The sequence below is a fragment of the Komagataella phaffii genome, chromosome 1 (assembly GCF_000027005.1).
Source record: "Komagataella phaffii GS115 chromosome 1, complete sequence".
Classification (NCBI taxonomy): Eukaryota; Fungi; Ascomycota; class Pichiomycetes; order Pichiales; family Pichiaceae; genus Komagataella; species Komagataella phaffii.
Genome location: NC_012963.1, coordinates 887,738 through 906,891, shown reverse-complemented (window position 1 = coordinate 906,891; position 19,154 = coordinate 887,738). Strand labels below are relative to the sequence as shown.

Here is a 19,154-nt window from a genome sequence, read left to right as displayed (position 1 = left end):
AAGACTGGTAACAAAAAATACACTGAACAGGCTACGATAATACTACAGAACGACATCCTATCAACACACAGAAAGTATGAAACAAACACTTCTACAGGAGCACGGTCTCAGCGAATACAAATTGTGCTGACCGTTGCCCAGAATGTGTGCCTACCTACTATCAACAACGATACATTGATTGTTACCGGGGTTAGCGAAGGCGGCGATATCAATCTCGACACCCGTGGGTAAGAACTACCCACCAACTTCAGATCCACATTCAAAGTTTTGTGGCTACTCAAGTCTTCTAGTGTCTTGAAGAGAGAAGAAAGTGAAGGAAAACGCTAAGCATTTATACCAAGAGCATATTGAGTAATGCACGATAAACATCCAAATTAAATATAATATACATTATGTAGCCCGACTTACCATCTAATACATTTCAGTATTCTTCACATTCTTCTTCTTGTTCTTCTTATTATGCTTCTTACCTGCGGATGGAGCGCCAAGTTTGTGGAAAGGGTTGGAGACAATCCCTTTTCCCGAACTCATCTTGAAAAACTCTTTATCAAGCTCTTCACTTGCGCTGAATAAAGCGGCCTGCTTACCACCATAGTTGGTACCAGTGTAAGCTGCTCCCTTGGATGATGAAGAACCAACGTGACCCGAAAATGTTAACTTGGAAAGGTCGCTCTGTAAGTCTAAAATGTCTATATGCTTTTCTTTAGCAGCTTGTAGTAACTGTTGTCTTCTGGACTCTGGAAGGTGATCAACAGTGTACAATTCCTTATTGAAATCTTTGCCTTGTTCTATGGTGATTGGAGTGTTGTCATCATTGGGAGGAGGGCGAACATACAGCAGTTTACCGCTCACATAATCTTTTAAGATGTAACGGGAAGCTCTTGATTCGTCAGCAGCTCCAAAACCTTGAGTCATGTATCCTCTAGCTCTAGCATAAGCGTTTAGCAACTCTTGAGGAGAGGGATAACCTAAACCACCTTCTTCAACTGGTTTAGTTGGAATGGCAATACCATAGACGGCCTCCAAGAAGAATTTCGGAATACGTTGACATACCAACTCAACTGGACCAGTGTGTTCTCTTAGCTGGTCGATTGGCAAAACACCATTACAAACCAGCTCACCATTGGTGTATGCAAAGTTAGGGAAAACCAAACCTGGACAATCACATAAAATCACAGAGTCGGAAAGTAGAATTGTTTGAAAGTGCTTAGTCTTACCAGGGGTGGAAGAAACTGAAACTTTTTTAGATCCCACCAGAGCGTTGATAGTGGAGGACTTACCAACATTAGGATATCCTACGAGACCAATTTGTAAACGTTGTGTTTGACCTTCAAGGGGTTCGGTAAGTGGACCTGGGGCTGCACGAAGCAGGAGATCTTCTAACTCATTAATGGTTATGATTCTTGTGTGTTCATCTTCATCCTCACCGTCATCCGTTGTCTCATTTTCATGTTCGTTGCTATCGACATGGCTTGATGATGGGAGACTATTTTCCTTATCCGTTTCCTCTTCAGAATCTGCAATAGATTCTTCGTCTGTATCTTCAAATTCGTCCTCAGAATCGTGGTCAGATGAGCTATCTTCCTCTGCATTTTCTTCATTAGCTTCCGCCAAAAGCAGCTCATTAGCCTTAGCAGCACTGAAGAAAGTATATCTAATATTATTCTTTATAAAATACTCTGCCCATTTGACTCTTTGGGCTTTTGTTAACAAATCTGCTTTGTTAACTAGAAGAAGATTTTCTTTTCTAGGATCTAACTCTTTGACACTTTTCTCCAAATCCTTTGACCTAAACAAAAGAGGGTTTCGGGCGTCTACAATCTGAACCACTAGATCTGACCTCTCAATAACTCTCCACAATTGTTTCCAAACTTCCAAGTTTCTTTCAAACGGAGTCAATAGCAAGTCCTTATTCTCTTGCAAAGCAGCTAGCTGTCTTCTCCATTTCAAAAAGGCCTCTTTTTCCTGTCTCTCTAATTGAAACTTAGTCATTGAAGTGTCCCAAGCAGGTCTCCTTGGGATAATCAGATCAACTTCGTGTTCTTTTTGCAGATCGTGCTTCTTCCTTTCCTCCTCCTTAGAAAGAAGGTACGGATTCTGCCTGTTGTCAACCTTGATGATCTTCACCGTAGATCTTTTCTCTGCAGTGAAGTCTGTGTCTGCCAGTTCAGCAGTGTTCAAAAAGTCTTCCAGAGCATTCTCATGAGTCACGGATCTCAGCTTGACCCAGTCGGCCTCCCGCTTGTCGGTAGTAAATCTGATATCTCCATCAGGAAGGTACTGGACCTGATTTTCCTTGGCACGGACACTGGCAATTGTTTTTCCCAGTCCAACAATGTTCTTGTTCTTGTGATGGACGGGTTTTGGACCCTTAGGAGGCTTCCACTTCTTGGGAGCGTTCTTTTCTGGGGGCATTGTGGTGGCAATTACTAAGGAAACTAGAGTTGCGTTAAGATTATTTTTTTTATCGATGGTAGAAAATTTTCTCGAACGTACATCCAGCAACTTTTGATTGCGATTCCTCTTGGCTCAGTGTGAACCTGAACCCTCCACTACGAAGGGCAGAGTTGGATAGATTTGTCATTTCTGGTTACCGAGACAGCCTTGGAACATGGCCACAAGGCATCAAATTACTGAATAAAGGAGCATCAAAAGCGAGGGCTGTTTATCTGCATCGGGGCCATGCAGGGTGTTAGTGTCTTGCAGGATCGTTGATGAAAAGAAAAAGATGCTGTGCTGGTAGGGTTAGTCAAAATTGGAAATAGGCAGCCCGAAATGATGTCTAAGAATGACACTACCCTGTAAACTGCATTCGCCAAGATAACCCACTGAATCAAGTACTCTAAGACGATCGCAGTCTTCCCTAATTCTCTGATACAAAAATAGCCTTCCAGTTCACTCCAAACGCAGGAGAATGTTTCAAACTAATCCATGCCGTCAATTAAAAGTAGTCCATTCTCCAAATCATTTAAGCAGCATTACTCGTCGACTTTCCCAAAAAAATTCACATATCCAGCCGTAACAGGTCCCCATACTCACTCTTGACACATTCACCCTTTTTGGCCCGGATTAATTAAAAATAGACCAAATTCATACCTCGAAAAAGAAATCTTGAAGTCACGTGAACTCTCATTAAGGTTTAACGGTTTTGTAGTTCTTGGAACTTCAGATCGGTTTCAATGAAAAATCTCGCCAAAAACAGACTAAATCGCCGTGGTGAAACATCTCATTCTTCCCTCGTACATCCCTGCGACAAAATAACTCGGTAGTGTTATTCTTAGATCGAAAACCAATGAAAGTTTGGCCCTTGATCGAGATCCCATCACGTGATGTGATGTACCTTTTGTATCCCAAGTTTTTCCCTCCTTTCCATCCGTAACTCGGTACCTAAACCGTGCTCCTTGCTATCAAAGACTCTTCAAAGTCCCAAAGTGATACCAAAGGACAAAATTGACTCTAAAATGACTATGGTAAGTTTTTGAAAGCTTGTCAACATTTTTCCCACCCAACTCCATACTAACCTTCTTTCCAGCCTAAAGCTATATCGGACGCTCAATCACTTCAAACTACTCATTACACCGACGCAGAGTCCAACTTTTCGAATAATTCACGAAACATACAAGACAGGGATGATTCAAGTAGTGGGACTAATTCGGCAGATCGAACGCAGGAAGTTAGCACCATCAACTCACAGCCCACAGTTACCGATGCCCCCATCTATTCTCCTTCCAATAAAACAGCAGACCGTTCAAAAACGGATAACATGAGTGACACCTCCTCTTCCTCTAGTGACGAACCACAGAGAACCAGATCCCAAATTATTAGGGACTATAGATATCAGCAACGTCAAGGATTCAAGGGCTACAACGAACAAAACATCGCAGAGAACAGTAAAAGCTGTTTGGTCCAATATATCCCATGCTTAGGCAATCTCTCCTGTGAATGTATTGGATCCCTCTGTGTCAACAGCTTCTGTAACTTTGGTCAAGTTGTAAAGAGTGCTACCACAATAAGATAAACTCAAAGTCATATTAACCAGTTCTAATGCTTGCAGGAGAATATTTATATATATAACGAACGTCTAGATAAATTGGAACGCTTCAAGATCGTGCGTTAATTCGGGACCAAAGAACTCAGCGACAGTATCCCTTTCATACTTGGTCAGTTTCACCAGTTTCTCTAAGAGGTCGTAACTAACTGAGTCTGAAACAACACTATCTTGCTTGTATTCTGGATGCTTAATTACAAAGTCACGGATAAATCTTGCGGTAGAGGGTATTTCGCCACTGGTACGGAGTCCAATGAACTTGATATACACCTTCAACTTTCCTAAAGCATGATCAAATTCCTGAGATGAGGAAAACTCTTTCGACCACAGCTTCGACTGAGAATCAATGGCCTTATTAACGAGGGAAATTAAACCTTCAAAGTCGGATGAACCATGGAAAACTTCTTTGATGGTCAGCTCCTTGATTATGGCGTCGCTTTTGACTGACTCTGTGTTGACTCTGAAGTGGAATTTGTCCTTTATAATAGAGTCTACACGATGGGCAGTAACCATATTCTCCTCTATCAGGGAGACAGGTAAGTAAAAATTGGGTCTGAATAGTAGGATAGCCTTGGACAACAAAGTGAAAAAGACAGAGTAGGCTGCGTTTTCAAAACTGGTGATGCTAATCTCCATTGGTCTTAACTCTACTCTCCAACCTGGTTGATCCTTTTGATCAGGCGTTGCAAACTGAGTAGGGGGCTTGAATCTCAAGGTTTGCCAATTAGTGCTCTGGATGTTCTCAAAATGATCGTTCTCCTTCGTGTTGTCCTGGTGGACTCGTTCATTGAAGATCACAATAGGATCCCTGATAAACAGGTGGGCAAAATGATGAGCCAAGGTACTGTCGAACCCATACGATAGCAAGGTTTTGTAGGCTTCTTCGTTTATGGGAGAATCCAAGTCGTTGTAACTCTCCTCATTGAATGAATCTGAAGGGTCACTAAGGTACTGGTCAACGGAGTCATATCGAGACTTTGGAATTCTAATAACTGGCTTACCTTCCTTAATGTTGCCCTTGGCACCATGGCCTGGTAATGGATCGACTCCTCTTTCATACGGAGTTCTATCATCCACGGCACCAGATATAACATTCCACCTGACATCCTGATCAGCCAAGAATCCTCTAAATATAGGTGCGGAAGCACTGGCTGAGAGTGCCAAGGGAGCAATATTCATCAACGAATCGTACAAGTATCTGGCAGTCTTCAAGTCCTGCGCTTGCATGGTGATTTGTAGGCAAGAAGAACCCATACCAAAACCCATAGCATCCATATAAATATGACCAGGTAATGCGGCACCTTGACCAGCTTCTGCGTCACTGTATGGAAACTTGGATCTGTTGAACGGGATGGTAGGATCCAACTCGTCATCCTTTCTGGTATACTTGTCCTTATACAAAGGAATATTGATAGCCACTTTACAACCTCTTCGGCGACGAATATTTGCTGTTAACGTGGGAAACCTAACATGTCTATTGGTGATTTCCTCAGGTACAAATAACGACTTTGCGGAAGGTCCGCCGACGATGGCAGCTGGAAAGGTGAAATCATCTGTCCCCATCCTTGGGAAAGTTGTCAGTGAAATCAAAACTGCATCAGGGTCTTTCAAGTACTTCTGAGCCAATTGCCTCCTAGTGTCCATGTTTTCTTGGACATACAAATAATGAGACAGACTGTCACCATCGTAAGGTCTGTAAGGAGTCGCCTCTATCATGAACCTACCATACTCTGGATGGTAAGAAACATCACGCTCATCGCAGATCTTCTCGTCGGCTAAGTCAGCAAAAACGTGATCTTCATCGATGGATAATTGCGCCTTTTTGGCCTTCGAATCCATATGTACTACCATATACTCGACTTCATCTCCCCAAAAATATTTGTCGTCACTCCGGTTCTTTGCTGCTTCGAAACAATGATACAGTTGCTCTAACGCGTTCTTCTTAACGTGATCACAGTAGCTCCTGCTTTCGAACCACGAGTAAGGTGTGCCCAACGATAATAATCCCATATAGTCTACTGCTTTTCTTCTGCTTTGCTGGGCTCTGATTCTGAGAGGAGTTTTTCCGGTGTCAGATTGAAAGTTGGAGATCTAGATCTTTAGTTGCACCAATATGCCGCCACGCTGATTGCCAATGAAGAACTAACACCAACACTAGGGCCTATTCGGTGATGCAGGTCTAAAAAGTTGACGGGCAGAAAATTAACCAGAGACTAACACACCCAGTGGAACTGGGAACAATTTATAATCGACCCCGAGCTATGGTGCAATCAATACTATATAGATCGGTTTTATTAAAAATGAGGCTTATATAAGCAGCAATGAGAATAACAATAATCATTCGACAACAGCCTGATGGATATTGGCCTGCCATGGTTCATCAGAGTCGTGATATTTTTCTAATGGGAACGCATATGGAACCCTAATGGGTACAACATTGTCTTTATCTCTGTTGGGGAAGCTGTCTCTCGATAAAATAGGTTTTAGTTGGTAGTCTTCGCCATATAGTTTCGGATGGATAAATATGCCAGCCTCGTAGGAACTGATCTTGTATTTTAGCCCATTGCTCCCCTTCAATGGGTATCCCCATGCTTGTTTGGAGAGATTGGCACTCGTTAATAAGTACCACATGAAGGTCTGAAACCCGTCGTTGGACGCACAGTATGTTTTAACGTGGGGTGCCAAATTGCTCCTACCAGCTTTTTGATTCAGATTTGGATCAGAATTGGTCCATCTGTACATGAATTTTCTGATTATATTGTGCTGGTTCGTTAGAAATGGTACTTTATGACTTGAGTCATCGATGTTGTAAAAAATACCACTAGTGTATTCTTTCAGTACGGAACCAAACACTTCGTTCTTAGTTGGAAACACCAAGAACGGGTTGAATGGATGAACATCATCGTTTATAGCTTTCTGTAAGGGCTCCAAGCCTCCGGCTATCGGGAATTTGGTTCCATTTATTAACGGTGCTAGCAAATGAGTGAAAATATTTGATGACCTGAAATCAAAGGGTGAGGCTATTGTGGCAACCTGGGCCAAGATATCGGTAGACTCTGTCGCTTTGGGAAATAAATTATTTAATTTCAATAATTGAAACAACTTTCCGTAGCCGTATTGCACACTTCTCTTCAACCGATCATCCTCTTCTGGAATTGTAAAAGTCCCTGGGACAGAGGAAAGGAACTCTGCTTTAACGTTTCCAAAATCATATAACTTCAACTCTTCGGCTAGAAGATCCAGATCGTGTTTATTGTATGCCTTTAGATAAGCAAGAAAATCATTCTTAAAGGATGATTCCCTTCCATTGCCTTTAGAAAGCATTGGAGACATCCAAAGCCCTTGAGTGTTTCCCACAAAATCCATCTCTGTCATATTAGCACTCATTACAACAATCTGGGCAGTGCCATCACGAAAGAAGTTGACCATCATCTTGGTATGATGCGTGGCAAACCGTTCCAGTTGGATATCCACATGCCGTAGTTTAAATCTCATTCTGTTCTGCTGGGTCATCTCAACCAAATATTCAGCGCTATTAATAAAGTATATTTCTGTGCTCAAAGGATCCGAAGTAATGTATTTGAGGAAGAAGTCAACATTGATGCAGAAATTGAACTGGTATGTCTTGCTTAATTGCGGAGACGACACCAAATCTTTTAATGAGATACAGTCTATGTTGTCCTGGGGTTTATGAGCGGGAGAGTTAAATAATCGTATCGGACTCTGGACGGTAGTGGTGTCAATAGCAGGGCGATCTTCCGCATCTTGGTCATCTGTAAGATCGATAACTTGTTCTTTCTCTTGCTTTTGTGTCTTACTATGTTTCTGTGGCTCCTCTTGGGCATCGACCTGCTGTTCCTTAGAACCTTGGGCCTCAGATTTTTTGGGAAGTATTGGTATTGATTCTGGCTTTCCATCGGAGCGGCCAATTTCTACCCATTTCACCTCGCCTTCAACGTTAACCTTGGACTTTTTTGACCAATGGGCAGCTGCTCGTTCACTGGCAGCACTTCGTTTCCCACTCATTAAAAGGTACCCTGAGCAACGTAGATAGGAAGAGGCAGAAAGAAACGCTCCTCCTCCCAGAAGGACAAATCGTACTTGCGCGCTTTTCAGACCTCTTCCTAGTTCCTTCAAATGTCCCCACTACACTAACGTACAGGTTTTTCTATTTTATTAAATACACAATTCGATAAACTAGTACAATCTGTAAGATGGACCCATACTGGACTTGATGACCAGAGATCCAACGTTTTGCCAGTTCTTCTTCAACAAAGAAACCAAGAAGTTGACGGCCATCATGATCTGGTTGACCAAAACGTCCTCCTCCATCTCGACGTTACCAACGGCAACAGCCAAACACAGAACCTTCTTCAATTGGAACTTGATGGTGGACTTGACATCGGTTACCTTAGAGTACAAGTCGTCGTTGTGGGAGACTGGAGTTGGGAACTTACCAGCCTTCGACAATTGTGGACCCAAAAGTCTTGGGACTTGCTTGATCAAGACGTCAGAAGCAATGAAAGAGTTGTACTTCTTAGCCAACTTCTTGATCAACTTCTTGTTCTTGTTCAATTTCTTCAAGTCGTCAACGGACATGGCGTCAATTCCCAAAGACTTGGCTCTGTCGACGTCAAAAGCGTCACCGAAAATACAAAGGTTCATGTTTGGTCTTGGGACTTGAGGCAATCTCAAAGAACCAGAGAAACGCTTGTCTCTCTGTGGGTCGTAGTTCTTAAGACCAACTTGCAGCTCGACGGTCTCCAAGAAGTTTCTCTTCTTGGTCTCGTTGGAGAAGGTCAAAAGCTCCTTGACATGCTCACGGACTTGGGTGGTAGAAATCTTGGACATTTTCTATTAATTCGTCTCCCTAGCAAAAAGGTTGTAGGTAATCCCGTAAAGGTTTGATTCGACGATGGATAGAGAAGGGAAAAGTTGGAACACTGAAAAAAAATTTAACGAAAGGTAAGAATTCTCGCGACGAGGGCGCGAGCCCTAAGTTTCAAGCCGGTGTTGGGGCAAAAATAATATTTGTCACGTGATACTTTATATCTAGACTAGCAAGATAAGATAAACGACACGGAATTGTCACACAGGTTGTGCTTAGCTACGTTCATCACATGATACAGCATCCTTCTGTGTCGCTGCTACGGAGGCAGTTTGCTAGGTTTGTTTCCCTGAAAGTAAAAGGAAAGAGTTCATCCTCTAGGAAATGGCTGGAACGTCAATCATCTGACCCCTTCACAAAGGAAGCTCACGCAAAGGCATTGAAATCAAGGGCAGCGTTTAAGCTGCTCCAAATCCATGAGAAGTTCAATATCTTCCGTCCAGGGCAAAATGTCGTGGATTTGGGGTTTGCTCCTGGTGCATGGTCCCAAGTTGCAGCCGATAAAGTGACTTCCAGAGGCAATATTCTTGGGATAGATATCCTAGCCTGTGAGCCTCCAAAAGGGGTGTCTTCAATGCAGGCCAACATCTTGAGTAAGACCACGCATGAGATGATAAAGACTCATTTTTACCAGTTGAACATGGACAAAGACCTTAGAAAGCTTCAAGAAATTGAACCAATAGCGGATGGACCTTCCTACTTTCAGGCTGAAGTAGACGATAACCTCGAGATAAGTAACAAGCAGAAGCAGCAATTCCCTGTGGATGTGGTAATGAGTGACATGTGCGAGCCTTTTTTTCAGTCTTCAGGTTTTGGATCAGCAATTACTAACAAACCCTTCCATAGGATGGCTAACACCACTGGGATGGCCTTCAAAGATCATCTTTTGAGCATTGTAAGTTGAATATGAGAAAATGGGGAATTTTACCGGTTTTACTAACAAGTGGTGTTCTAGGACTTATGCGATGCCGCTTTAATTTTGGCCATCGACATTCTTAAAGTTAATGGCACATTTTTGTGCAAGTTCTTTCAAGGAAAGGAAGATAAACTCTTAGAAGCCCGGTTGAAAAAATGCTTCAAAGTGGTCCAGAGATATAAACCACCTGCATCTAGAAAGGAGAGCAAAGAAAATTATTTCATTTGCTTTCAAAAATTACCCAACCTTGATAAAATTCAAGTGTTTTCATAGTAAGAGAGATAATTTGTAAAATACATGTATAGAGGTGAGAATCAGATTCTGTTTACACCAAGTTATCGAGTTCATCATCGATGTTTTCTCCGTAAGCATCGTCTTCTTCATCTGTCAGTTCGTCAGGTTTAATGGCCTCAGCTTGAAATTCTGGTGCTACCTCTGGGGTAGATGCTGGTACAAATGCTGGTGGTACCTGTGCTGGCGTCAAAGTTGGTTGTACTAGCTCCTCCTCAACATGATCAGGAACTTCTACAGCAACTGGAGCTGTGACTGGGGCCCCTGAAGAAACATCTACATTATCAGACACGTCTATCAAGTCCTCCTCCTTCTCTTCCTGGTTATCTCCGACTAATGGGAACTTGTCAGCATCCACAGCTGGAGTACAGATACGCTCAGCAATGCTCTGTTTTCCCTCTGCAACTAGCGACTTCTTCCATAGCTCCACACAGTCATTAATTGTTGTCTTGTCACCGGTGTATGTGAGCGCAAATAATGATGCTTCTGGAAGTCTGTTGGACTCCTTCAATAGTTGCGTAGCCCCTTTGACGTCATTGGCAGCCCAGTAGGCCGAAAAAGAAACATTATACTTTCCTACACTCTTGGATAGGTCTGCTAGCTTTTTCAGTCCTTCAGTATCGTTCAATGATGTGTACAGCAACAATAGAGATTCGTGATCACTTGACTTTTCGAATGCTTCAACGGCAACTTTTAAATTCCATGCTGCAAGGGAGGCGTCACCTAGCACCTTCCATTTTTGTTCAGAATCAGCTTGCAAGGCAATTTCATAGGCAGTATCTAGGTCTTTTAGTTGAACAGCAAAATCGAACTTCTGATCTTTGTTGTCAGTAATTTTCAGGGCCAGTTCCTTATATCCTTGCTTATCAAGGAATTTAACCACTTGGGGTAATTCTGATTCCGGAATAGTCTTTAAAATCTCATTTGCATGTTCCAAATCTCCTCTCAACACAACAGTCTCATATTCAAGCACGTTCAATGATAGGTGGTAAGATACAACGTTTGCATTCTTGTCAACAACGTAGATCTTGTTGTCTCTTGGAAGGTACCCCAGCAGGAAAACGTTCTTATCAAAATGAGCAATGTTGCTGATTGCTCCTCCCACCAGGTAGTTTAGTCTGTTGGTGGCACTAGTATAGATGAAGACATCACCGGCCCATTTACCACTTGCTATGGACTCGTTAACGTCATAAAGAACTTCAAACGACTCTTCACAGCCCTCTTCTGGGTCCAGATTGTTGCTTGCGAGTGCTTCAGAAAATATATCACGATCGAATCTTAAAGCATAGGCTGACTCAGATGATATAATCAAGACGAGCTCACCAGATTCAGACCAAACAACATCGGTAGCCTCAACGTCGACTCTTCGGACTAATTTCCCAGATTCCCAGTCAAAGAAGGAGACAAAGCCTTCAGATTTGACAGCAAGCAATGCACCTCCAAAAATTTTATCGGCTGAGTAAACCAATTCAATAGGGTTATTGGTTCGTTCTTGGAAATTCTTGAAAATTTTAACCGAATCAACTGACTCTCTGATAGCATACAAGTTGGAATCATGAGCCCACACAAAGTCTAGTGCCGATCCATATGATTTGTTTCTCCAAGCCAAAGCTGTGTATATGATGTATTCACCATCACCGGTAACTGTGACAAATCTTCCGTTAGGCGAATGCGTTAGAGAAGTCGGGAAAATTTCCACAGATCCCAACTCTTTATGTGATAGTGGCAGCACCTCTCCATCTGGAGTGTTGGCAGAGTCGGATTGTTTGATAACAGAAGTGAAAATGTCGGTGTTCTTGGCATAAATCAATTTTCCCAAGGAGTCCATAGATACAGAAGGCTTGTCATCTGCCAATTGCAAAACCACATGACCAGCGTCAAAACCAACAGCCACTAAGTTGGATCCTTTTCTGAATGATACCGACCAGGCTCTTTCAAGTCCGTAATTGAGGGATTTTTCAAGTTTATAAGTGTTGGCATTCCAAACCTTGATGGTCGCATCCTCGGAACCAGAGACAATTAAAGGGAGCTCAGGGTGGAATACTGCAAATGAAACATTAGATATATGTCCCTCTAACACAGCAACGCATGATTTAGTTTGATAATCCCAAACTTTGATAGTCTTGTCATCCGAGGACGTGATTATATATGGTTTATCACTTTGGGCATAATATTCGACATAGTTGACACCCTTGGTCTCATGAGCCAACAGAGTGAAATTTGGCACACTCAATCCCAATGACCAAATCTTCACCGATCTGTCCAAAGAAGCTGAAGCAAAAGTGTTGGGGTCTTTTGGGTTGAATGCAACAGACATGACATAATGCTGGTGACCTTCAAACACTTGTTCTAACTTCCAGTTGTGATCCCAATTCCATAACTTTATTTTACTGTCATCTGAACAGGTCAAAACATAGGATAGTGTAGGATGAACAGCAATAGCACGAATGTAGTCTGGATGGGCTTCAAACTGTGCCACTTTTTCTCCAGTGTTGTAGTTGTAGACTCGGATCTGAAAGTCATCAGACCCCAATACAACCCAATTCTTACGAGCAATGAATCTACCTGCTCTCACGGGAACATTGGTGATGTCAAAGGTTTTGACCAAAGTACTTGTTTCGTAGGACCATATTTCAGCCTTTCCACTGTACAGAGTCGTTAGCACCCAGGGCTCAGATGGATGAAAGTCAATTCCTTTCACACGATCTGACCGTGCAGAAAAAGTCTTTTTGATATCTAATCTCATTAGGCCAGTTTTGACGGTGTTGAAGATACTGACACGGTGTAGATATCGATCTGGTGAGCCAAAATGGAAGGAAGTGTTGACCACGCGATGGGGGTCAAGCTGTGCTAATTGGGCGGTACACTATGAGTATTCTTTATATGAACGGGAGGAGCTTCGCGGAGATCCAGGCTGGGTGATGGTGCTAGGGAAGGGAGGGCTTATTTTTCAACTAACTTGGAAATGAAGGTAATTCAGCTGGAGGTCATTTAACTTGTTATGACCAATAAGATTACGATCTTTTGCCTTTAGTCTTTCATTGCTTTCATCTCGATAGTATAGTTTCGTCACGTAAAATTGACCTATTCAAACACTACCCCTAGTGGGAGTGTACTTACCAATTGTTTCAACCTCCTCATTGTACTTCTGATTTGTAACTACGATCTTACTCCGATTCATATCAAGACTAATCATAAACAAACCATCAATAATGTGGGTACTAAACTGGTGTAAGTATCTTATTTTGGATGTACTCCTCCCCTTTTGTCGTTTGCCATAGAAGATCTAGTTCAACTAACTGTTAAAGTCCAGGATGTGTTGGCATCTTTAGGGTTATGGAATAAGCACGCCAAATTGCTGTTTCTAGGTTTGGACAATGCTGGTAAGACAACGTTGTTGCACATGTTGAAGAACGATAGGTTGGCTACTTTGCAGCCTACATGGCATCCAACTTCCGAAGAGCTCTCTATCGGAAACGTCAGATTCACCACTTTCGATTTAGGTGGTCACGAACAAGCCAGAAGAGTCTGGAAAGACTACTTCCCAGAGGTGGACGGAATTGTCTATCTTGTTGATATCGCAGACCCTGAGAGATTTGAGGAGTCCAGAGTCGAGTTGGACGCGCTCTTGAAGATTGAAGAACTTTCCAAGGTTCCTGTTTTGGTCTTGGGTAACAAGATTGATAAATCTACTGCCGTCTCTGAGAATGAACTCAGACATGCATTGGGTTTGATGACCACTACTGGTAAGGACAAGGTTCAATTGGTTGAAGGTCAAAGACCTTTGGAGGTATTTACCTGCTCTATCTACTTAAGACAGGGTTACGGTGAGGGTATCAGATGGCTCTCTCAGTACATTTAATAGGTGGGTAATTGTATCATTTTCTCACTTAGTATGACTCCATCTTATTTGTGATTCAGACATAGTGGTCTATATGGGTTTTATTTATCCGTTTAATTTCTGCGCTTTTTTCCACCGTTCCGTGCTCCTGATTGGGATTCACCTCCTAAGCTTCTCTTCTTACCTTCTTTAGAGAAGAAATCCTTCTTACGCTGTTTATCTTTGTCAGATTTGATTTCTTCCTCCTTGGCCAGCTTCTTCAGCTTTTCTTCGTATTTTGTCCTTTTCTTTTCTGCGTTCTTGGCTTCCTTGGCCTTTTTCAAAGTTGATATCTTTTCTAGCAACGCTACTGCCTTCTTTTCTTCATCATCTAGAATAACAGCTCGCTTCCTGGTCACGTTGACCAAGTCATCTTGCTTCTTGGGTCTTGGAACTGGAATCTGATCAGCAAATGGCAATTCAGCTTGAAGAGCTTTTGGAATTTTAACAGGCATGAATTCCAATTCCTCTCTTTCAATTTTCTTGTAGGCACTGTTCTTGGACGCTGGAACAGGAACGTTGTTTTCATGTCTTACCTGTCCGGTCAGCCTCATTCCCTTCCATTCAGTTTTATCCTTCAACAGCAAGGATGTTACAGGGTTATAAAACTTCTTGGCTTGAACAGGATACCATGTTCGCAAAAATACAATGTCTGACATCTGAATCTTATCTTCAAATGCTGCTCTGAAGTATCCATCAGGCTTGGACAAGGCACGCTTGATTTCACCACGGATTCCTGAAACTGTCTTAATGGAGGCACCCTCAAATTTTGCAACTTCCAACGCAGAACTGAACATATCTTTGATAAAAGCTGTGTTTTTGAAAACCTTGTAAGGGTATCCGACCAATTTCAGCTTTTTAACAATTTCTACATCTGCATTAAGATCTTCAACAACACCAGTGGCGGCAATTCTGAAGCTTCCTGTAGTAGCAGAGTTGCTCACAACTTGAACCCCACAAAATGTGGTATTTGGAGCAACTAATGGTCCATAAAACGTGGCACCGCAGTAGGCATGCTCTGGGGTGTATTTCAACATTCTGGTTCTTGTTCTAGAATCAGTTGTGGTGTATATAGGTAACGTTTGAAATCTCCTCCAACCCAAAGATAAGACCAAAGGATCGTTTGTTTTCAGGATCTTCTTATGCCACCTGTGTCTTCTAATTCTCACGTTAAGGTATCCAAATTTCTCCTCTGTTTGCAACAGGCCTCCAACAATAACAGGATAAATAGGATTGAAATTTTCGACAAATTCCATAGGAACATTCTTAAATGTCAGCTTGACGTATGAACCGGCTCTATAACCTTCAATGTGTAATCTCGTTTGCTCGTCCAGCTCTTCAAGCTCAGACTTGTTGATCTCTAACTGCTTAGCCATCTTAGCCTTCTGGAATTCATACCATGTATCATGGTCTTCTTGCCCTTCTTCTAAAAAGTTTTCTCCCTCTTCATCTTCAAACTGTTGACGAAGTTTTTCCTTCTTTTTAGCGTTCAGTTGTCGTTTCTCTTCCAACGTGAGTTCTTCAGTGCCTTCGACTTCGGACTCTTCTTGACTGGAATCCTCGTCATCTTCATCTTTTTCTTCTTCAGCCTCAAAATCAGCAAAATCATCACCATTTACAGAGCCATTGACTTCTTTGCTTTCATTTTCGTCTTCATTATGCGTGTTTTCCGCCTCCAAATCTTCAAAGTCACCATACGCTTCATCCTCGTCATCATCAATATCTCCATTCTTATTTTTTTCAGAAATTTTCTGTTTTGGACTTTTGAAAAATCTCTTTTTCAGGGTGTCCAGGGGGTCAGGTTTCACCCATTTGGATTTCAGCTCGTCAAGCGGTGCAAACTCCAACTGAGAGGTGTCCAAATCTTCAGATGAACCTTGAACGTCCTTCTTCTGGAAAAACGCTTCCTCCTGTTCGATATCTGCTTCGGAAGAATCCTCATTATCCAGTTCAGCCTCTTCTGATTTCCATCTAGCAATGACATCTGCGGGATCAATATTGTTAAGGTAAATCAACTTGTTGATATCCCATTTCCTCTGTACAGAACCGGTCAGTTTAGAGGCCATTCCTTGCCAGTCTTCGTTATCTTCCAACTCCGAATCAGATGCAAACTCTGGTTTTTCATCATCTTGCAGGTAGTTCTTGTCAAACTCAAACTCAAAAGTGCCATTTTCATTGTCCTGATCATAAACTTTCGGGTCATATGCGTCTTCATCAATGTTGTCCAGATCCAAGCCCTCGTCTTCATTATTGGCAGACTTGTAAACTCTAGGCTTCCTTAGTTGAGATCTTCCTGTATTTGATTTCGATTTGGGGTCGAATTCCTCCTCGTCCTCGCTGATGTCGTCTTCATCCTCTTCTTCATTTTCCTTATTTTCAACTTTCTCCAAAGCGGTGGAACTGCTGAACAGTTGAACTCCAGCAGCTCCGTTCAACTGATCTTGGAAATCCTTGTCAACAGACTGAAGATCGGTAACCAATTGTTCACCTAAACCAGATTCTTCACCTTTCTTAAAGCTCTCCTGGTTTCCCATGTCTATATAGACTGCATCTCTATCAATCAAGACACCGTGAACATCAGACATTGGAGCATAAATGATTTTCTGTTTATCCTCTAGTCTTTTTCTGCCTCTTCTTCTGGGGAGAACAGTTTCACCATTGGCAGCCGCCTCTTTAACGGCTTCTCTCTCAATCTCGTCTAGTTTCTGCTCGTAATATGGGGTTGGACAAGGATCTGGAAGCTTTTCCACAGCAGCAACTGTAAAATCACCAGCTCCAGGTATATGCACCCTAGCATTGGTAGGTTGAAGAGGCGTACCGTGAAGGTATCCGTATAATGCTACAGTTCTGTCGATTTTCCGATTCTTCTCGATTTCTCTTGGATGTGTTAGGTCAATCATTCGATCAACCATTAAATATGGATGTTCATTTCGCCACTTGAGGGGCCTAAACTTCATAACTGAGATAAATCTGGTAAGGTTCAACGTTTCCCTGTCTGGATATCTACCATTCAACACACCACTGAGGTAGAACAATTTAGCACCCGGGTAGACTTCTGACCAGAAACGGTGCTTCAGCTTTTTCTTGGAGGTTCTAAGAGTAGATTGTGATTTGAATAAATCTAAATGGGTGGCGATTCCTATAACCCTGGGCATACCATGATGTTGGGCGATGTTCAGAAACTCCATAGTTTCCATTTCCAAACCAAAATTACCATCGACCATCAACAAGACCAAATCTGCCACCTTTGCAATATCAATCATTGAGTTCATATCATTGGAAATCTCGATAAATGTCACTCTTCTTCGTTTTCCACTGACCAAGGTTACAGGTCCTGTTATATCAGTCATCGTGGTCTTTGACAACCGTTTGACCAGGGAACGAATTAAAGTGGACTTTCCGGTTCCTGGAGGTCCTACAACGGCAATAATCACCGGAGGAGGATCGTCATCCGGGGTCCTATTCACCATTGGAACATGAAGCCTTTTCTCATTCATTTCACTGCTTCTCATGGCCATCTTCTGTAGCTTCCCAGGAGCGGAAACGGCAAATGCCTTTGCATTATAGCCCTGAGTATGAAGCTTCTTCTTATGACCATCCTTCTTGGCAGCGCCCCTATGGGACTTGTTTGACTGTTGTGGGTCCATGAAGGAGTGATAGAAAGGGTAGAAACTGACTGTACTATGGGAAAAAAAATTAGGAAAGGGAAAAATTGATGATGAGGTAAGGAGGAACTAGATGGAAAAAAAATTCCAAATTATGGAACTACTAATTATAAAAGATACCTTGAAAAAGTTTTTCCGAAATTATAATTAATATAGCAGAAATCGGATGAATCCTCCTCCCCTGCCTTGCGCAAAATCACAACCTTGAAAAAAACAATTAACTATCTTGTGCCTCCCCCCACTCCAGTTGCCGACTCCTTTCACCTTCGTGCTACCCCCACCCCCCTTCAAATGATAGACATATCCTCAAAGTTAAGACGGGATAGCCTGTCTGACACAGATCTTAACCAAGACCCAAACCAAAAAAAGATTAATAGTGAGCCAACCAAGTTGCTTCTCTCAGAGATCGCACTAGACCCTATTATACAGTCGTTGCCCCACGTTAAAGATCTGAATGTCATTCAACCAGCGGAGGCTTTAGCTCTCTTGAATAAACTTGCCACCGAGTTGCTCTCATTGTATGCTGAATATGAGCAGCATGGGTCTATGGATTTAGCTCCATTGCTGTACGACAGCTCAAAGTATGCCAAGCCAGGTTCTGACAGTCAAGAAGAGTCTCCAACGCCTGTCTCCGGTTTTCTGGAGCGGAAACTTTCCATGATTGATCACAGTGATATAGACAAGATGTCTGATTCGAGTCAAGCTGATCAGTTCAAAATTCGTACTATTTCCAGCGATTCGTTTGACATACCGTTAAAGTCAGAATCGAAGCTGGGTTATAATTTTGACGATTTAGAAGAGGGTAGTTCGACAAATGAAAGTTCCCTGAGCACCTTGAATAACACCTACGTCGACAATTCGGTCGAACAAACTTTCCAGAACGAGGTAAGCTTTGAAACTTGTACAAACATTGTGAAAATATTCAACCTGAAAGCTATACCGTCCCTTTCTATCACCGCCTATTTGGAAAGAATTCACTCGCTGTTATCTCCATCGACTGCGGTCTATCTTACGGCTTGTTTATACTTATACAATTGTGCTTTTCATTTCAAAACAGTCAGACTCAAGCAGAGGTCTCACTTCAGGCCGAGTCAACACACTAATATTACAATGTTGCCGATAAATGAACTCAATATATTCCGTTTAGTATCTGCTATTATACGGATTGCTTCTAAGTTGATTGAAGACAAGAACTTTAAGCAAACATATTACTGCAAAGTCGCAGGGCTTCAGAGTATGAAGGAGTTACAAAATTTGGAACTATCATTCCTCTTTTTATTTAATTTCAATCTGTTTGTGAGCCGGGAAATACTTCTTTCTCATTTGGATCAGTTATACGTTTTTTTCAACCGTCGAACCCAGCTTAACGTTTCTGTATAGCTGACCGCTGAGGCTAAGGAGACTCCTTCTCCCGCCCCTGCAGCACCCCCACCCACGAAAGGAGATAGTATATTTGAGTGATAGTG

The 19,154-nt window shown here is 42.3% G+C and overlaps 10 protein-coding genes across 10 annotated transcripts; 4 read left to right on the top strand and 6 right to left on the bottom strand.

The window, feature by feature from the left end:
- Positions 1-411: 411 nt before the first annotated feature.
- On the bottom strand, positions 412-2,415 carry PAS_chr1-1_0186 (Putative GTPase involved in 60S ribosomal subunit biogenesis; the record flags this gene model as incomplete). The annotated part of the gene is made up of 1 exon (XM_002489788.1): positions 412-2,415. The coding sequence occupies one exon, from the start codon at positions 2,413-2,415 to the stop codon at positions 412-414; it is 2,004 nt and encodes a 667-aa protein (XP_002489833.1).
- A 1,046-nt stretch (positions 2,416-3,461) lies between these two features.
- Positions 3,462-4,018, top strand: PAS_chr1-1_0185 (Hypothetical protein; the record flags this gene model as incomplete). The annotated part of the gene is made up of 2 exons (XM_002489787.1): positions 3,462-3,470; positions 3,533-4,018. The coding sequence occupies 2 exons, from the start codon at positions 3,462-3,464 to the stop codon at positions 4,016-4,018; spliced, it is 495 nt and encodes a 164-aa protein (XP_002489832.1).
- A 63-nt stretch (positions 4,019-4,081) lies between these two features.
- PAS_chr1-1_0184 (Gamma glutamylcysteine synthetase catalyzes the first step in glutathione (GSH) biosynthesis) lies at positions 4,082-6,058 on the bottom strand (the record flags this gene model as incomplete). Its single annotated transcript, XM_002489786.1, has 1 exon — positions 4,082-6,058. The coding sequence occupies one exon, from the start codon at positions 6,056-6,058 to the stop codon at positions 4,082-4,084; it is 1,977 nt and encodes a 658-aa protein (XP_002489831.1).
- A 327-nt stretch (positions 6,059-6,385) lies between these two features.
- Positions 6,386-8,074, bottom strand: PAS_chr1-1_0480 (uncharacterized protein; the record flags this gene model as incomplete). Its single annotated transcript, XM_002489785.1, has 1 exon — positions 6,386-8,074. One exon carries the CDS (start codon positions 8,072-8,074, stop codon positions 6,386-6,388), a length of 1,689 nt encoding a protein of 562 aa, XP_002489830.1.
- Positions 8,075-8,245: 171 nt separating this feature from the next.
- Positions 8,246-8,899, bottom strand: PAS_chr1-1_0183 (60S ribosomal protein L1; the record flags this gene model as incomplete). Its single annotated transcript, XM_002489784.1, has 1 exon — positions 8,246-8,899. One exon carries the CDS (start codon positions 8,897-8,899, stop codon positions 8,246-8,248), a length of 654 nt encoding a protein of 217 aa, XP_002489829.1.
- A 269-nt stretch (positions 8,900-9,168) lies between these two features.
- On the top strand, positions 9,169-10,125 carry PAS_chr1-1_0182 (Mitochondrial 2' O-ribose methyltransferase, required for methylation of U(2791) in 21S rRNA; the record flags this gene model as incomplete). Its single annotated transcript, XM_002489783.1, has 2 exons — positions 9,169-9,831; positions 9,892-10,125. 2 exons carry the CDS (start codon positions 9,169-9,171, stop codon positions 10,123-10,125), a joined length of 897 nt encoding a protein of 298 aa, XP_002489828.1.
- Positions 10,126-10,177: 52 nt separating this feature from the next.
- PAS_chr1-1_0181 (Essential beta'-coat protein of the COPI coatomer, involved in ER-to-Golgi and Golgi-to-ER transport) lies at positions 10,178-12,889 on the bottom strand (the record flags this gene model as incomplete). Its single annotated transcript, XM_002489782.1, has 1 exon — positions 10,178-12,889. The coding sequence occupies one exon, from the start codon at positions 12,887-12,889 to the stop codon at positions 10,178-10,180; it is 2,712 nt and encodes a 903-aa protein (XP_002489827.1).
- Positions 12,890-13,355: 466 nt separating this feature from the next.
- PAS_chr1-1_0180 (uncharacterized protein) lies at positions 13,356-14,005 on the top strand (the record flags this gene model as incomplete). Its single annotated transcript, XM_002489781.1, has 2 exons — positions 13,356-13,374; positions 13,452-14,005. 2 exons carry the CDS (start codon positions 13,356-13,358, stop codon positions 14,003-14,005), a joined length of 573 nt encoding a protein of 190 aa, XP_002489826.1.
- Positions 14,006-14,097: 92 nt separating this feature from the next.
- PAS_chr1-1_0179 (uncharacterized protein) lies at positions 14,098-17,670 on the bottom strand (the record flags this gene model as incomplete). The annotated part of the gene is made up of 1 exon (XM_002489780.1): positions 14,098-17,670. One exon carries the CDS (start codon positions 17,668-17,670, stop codon positions 14,098-14,100), a length of 3,573 nt encoding a protein of 1,190 aa, XP_002489825.1.
- A 309-nt stretch (positions 17,671-17,979) lies between these two features.
- Positions 17,980-19,068, top strand: PAS_chr1-1_0178 (Hypothetical protein; the record flags this gene model as incomplete). The annotated part of the gene is made up of 1 exon (XM_002489779.1): positions 17,980-19,068. The coding sequence occupies one exon, from the start codon at positions 17,980-17,982 to the stop codon at positions 19,066-19,068; it is 1,089 nt and encodes a 362-aa protein (XP_002489824.1).
- Between the last annotated feature and the right edge of the window lie 86 nt (positions 19,069-19,154).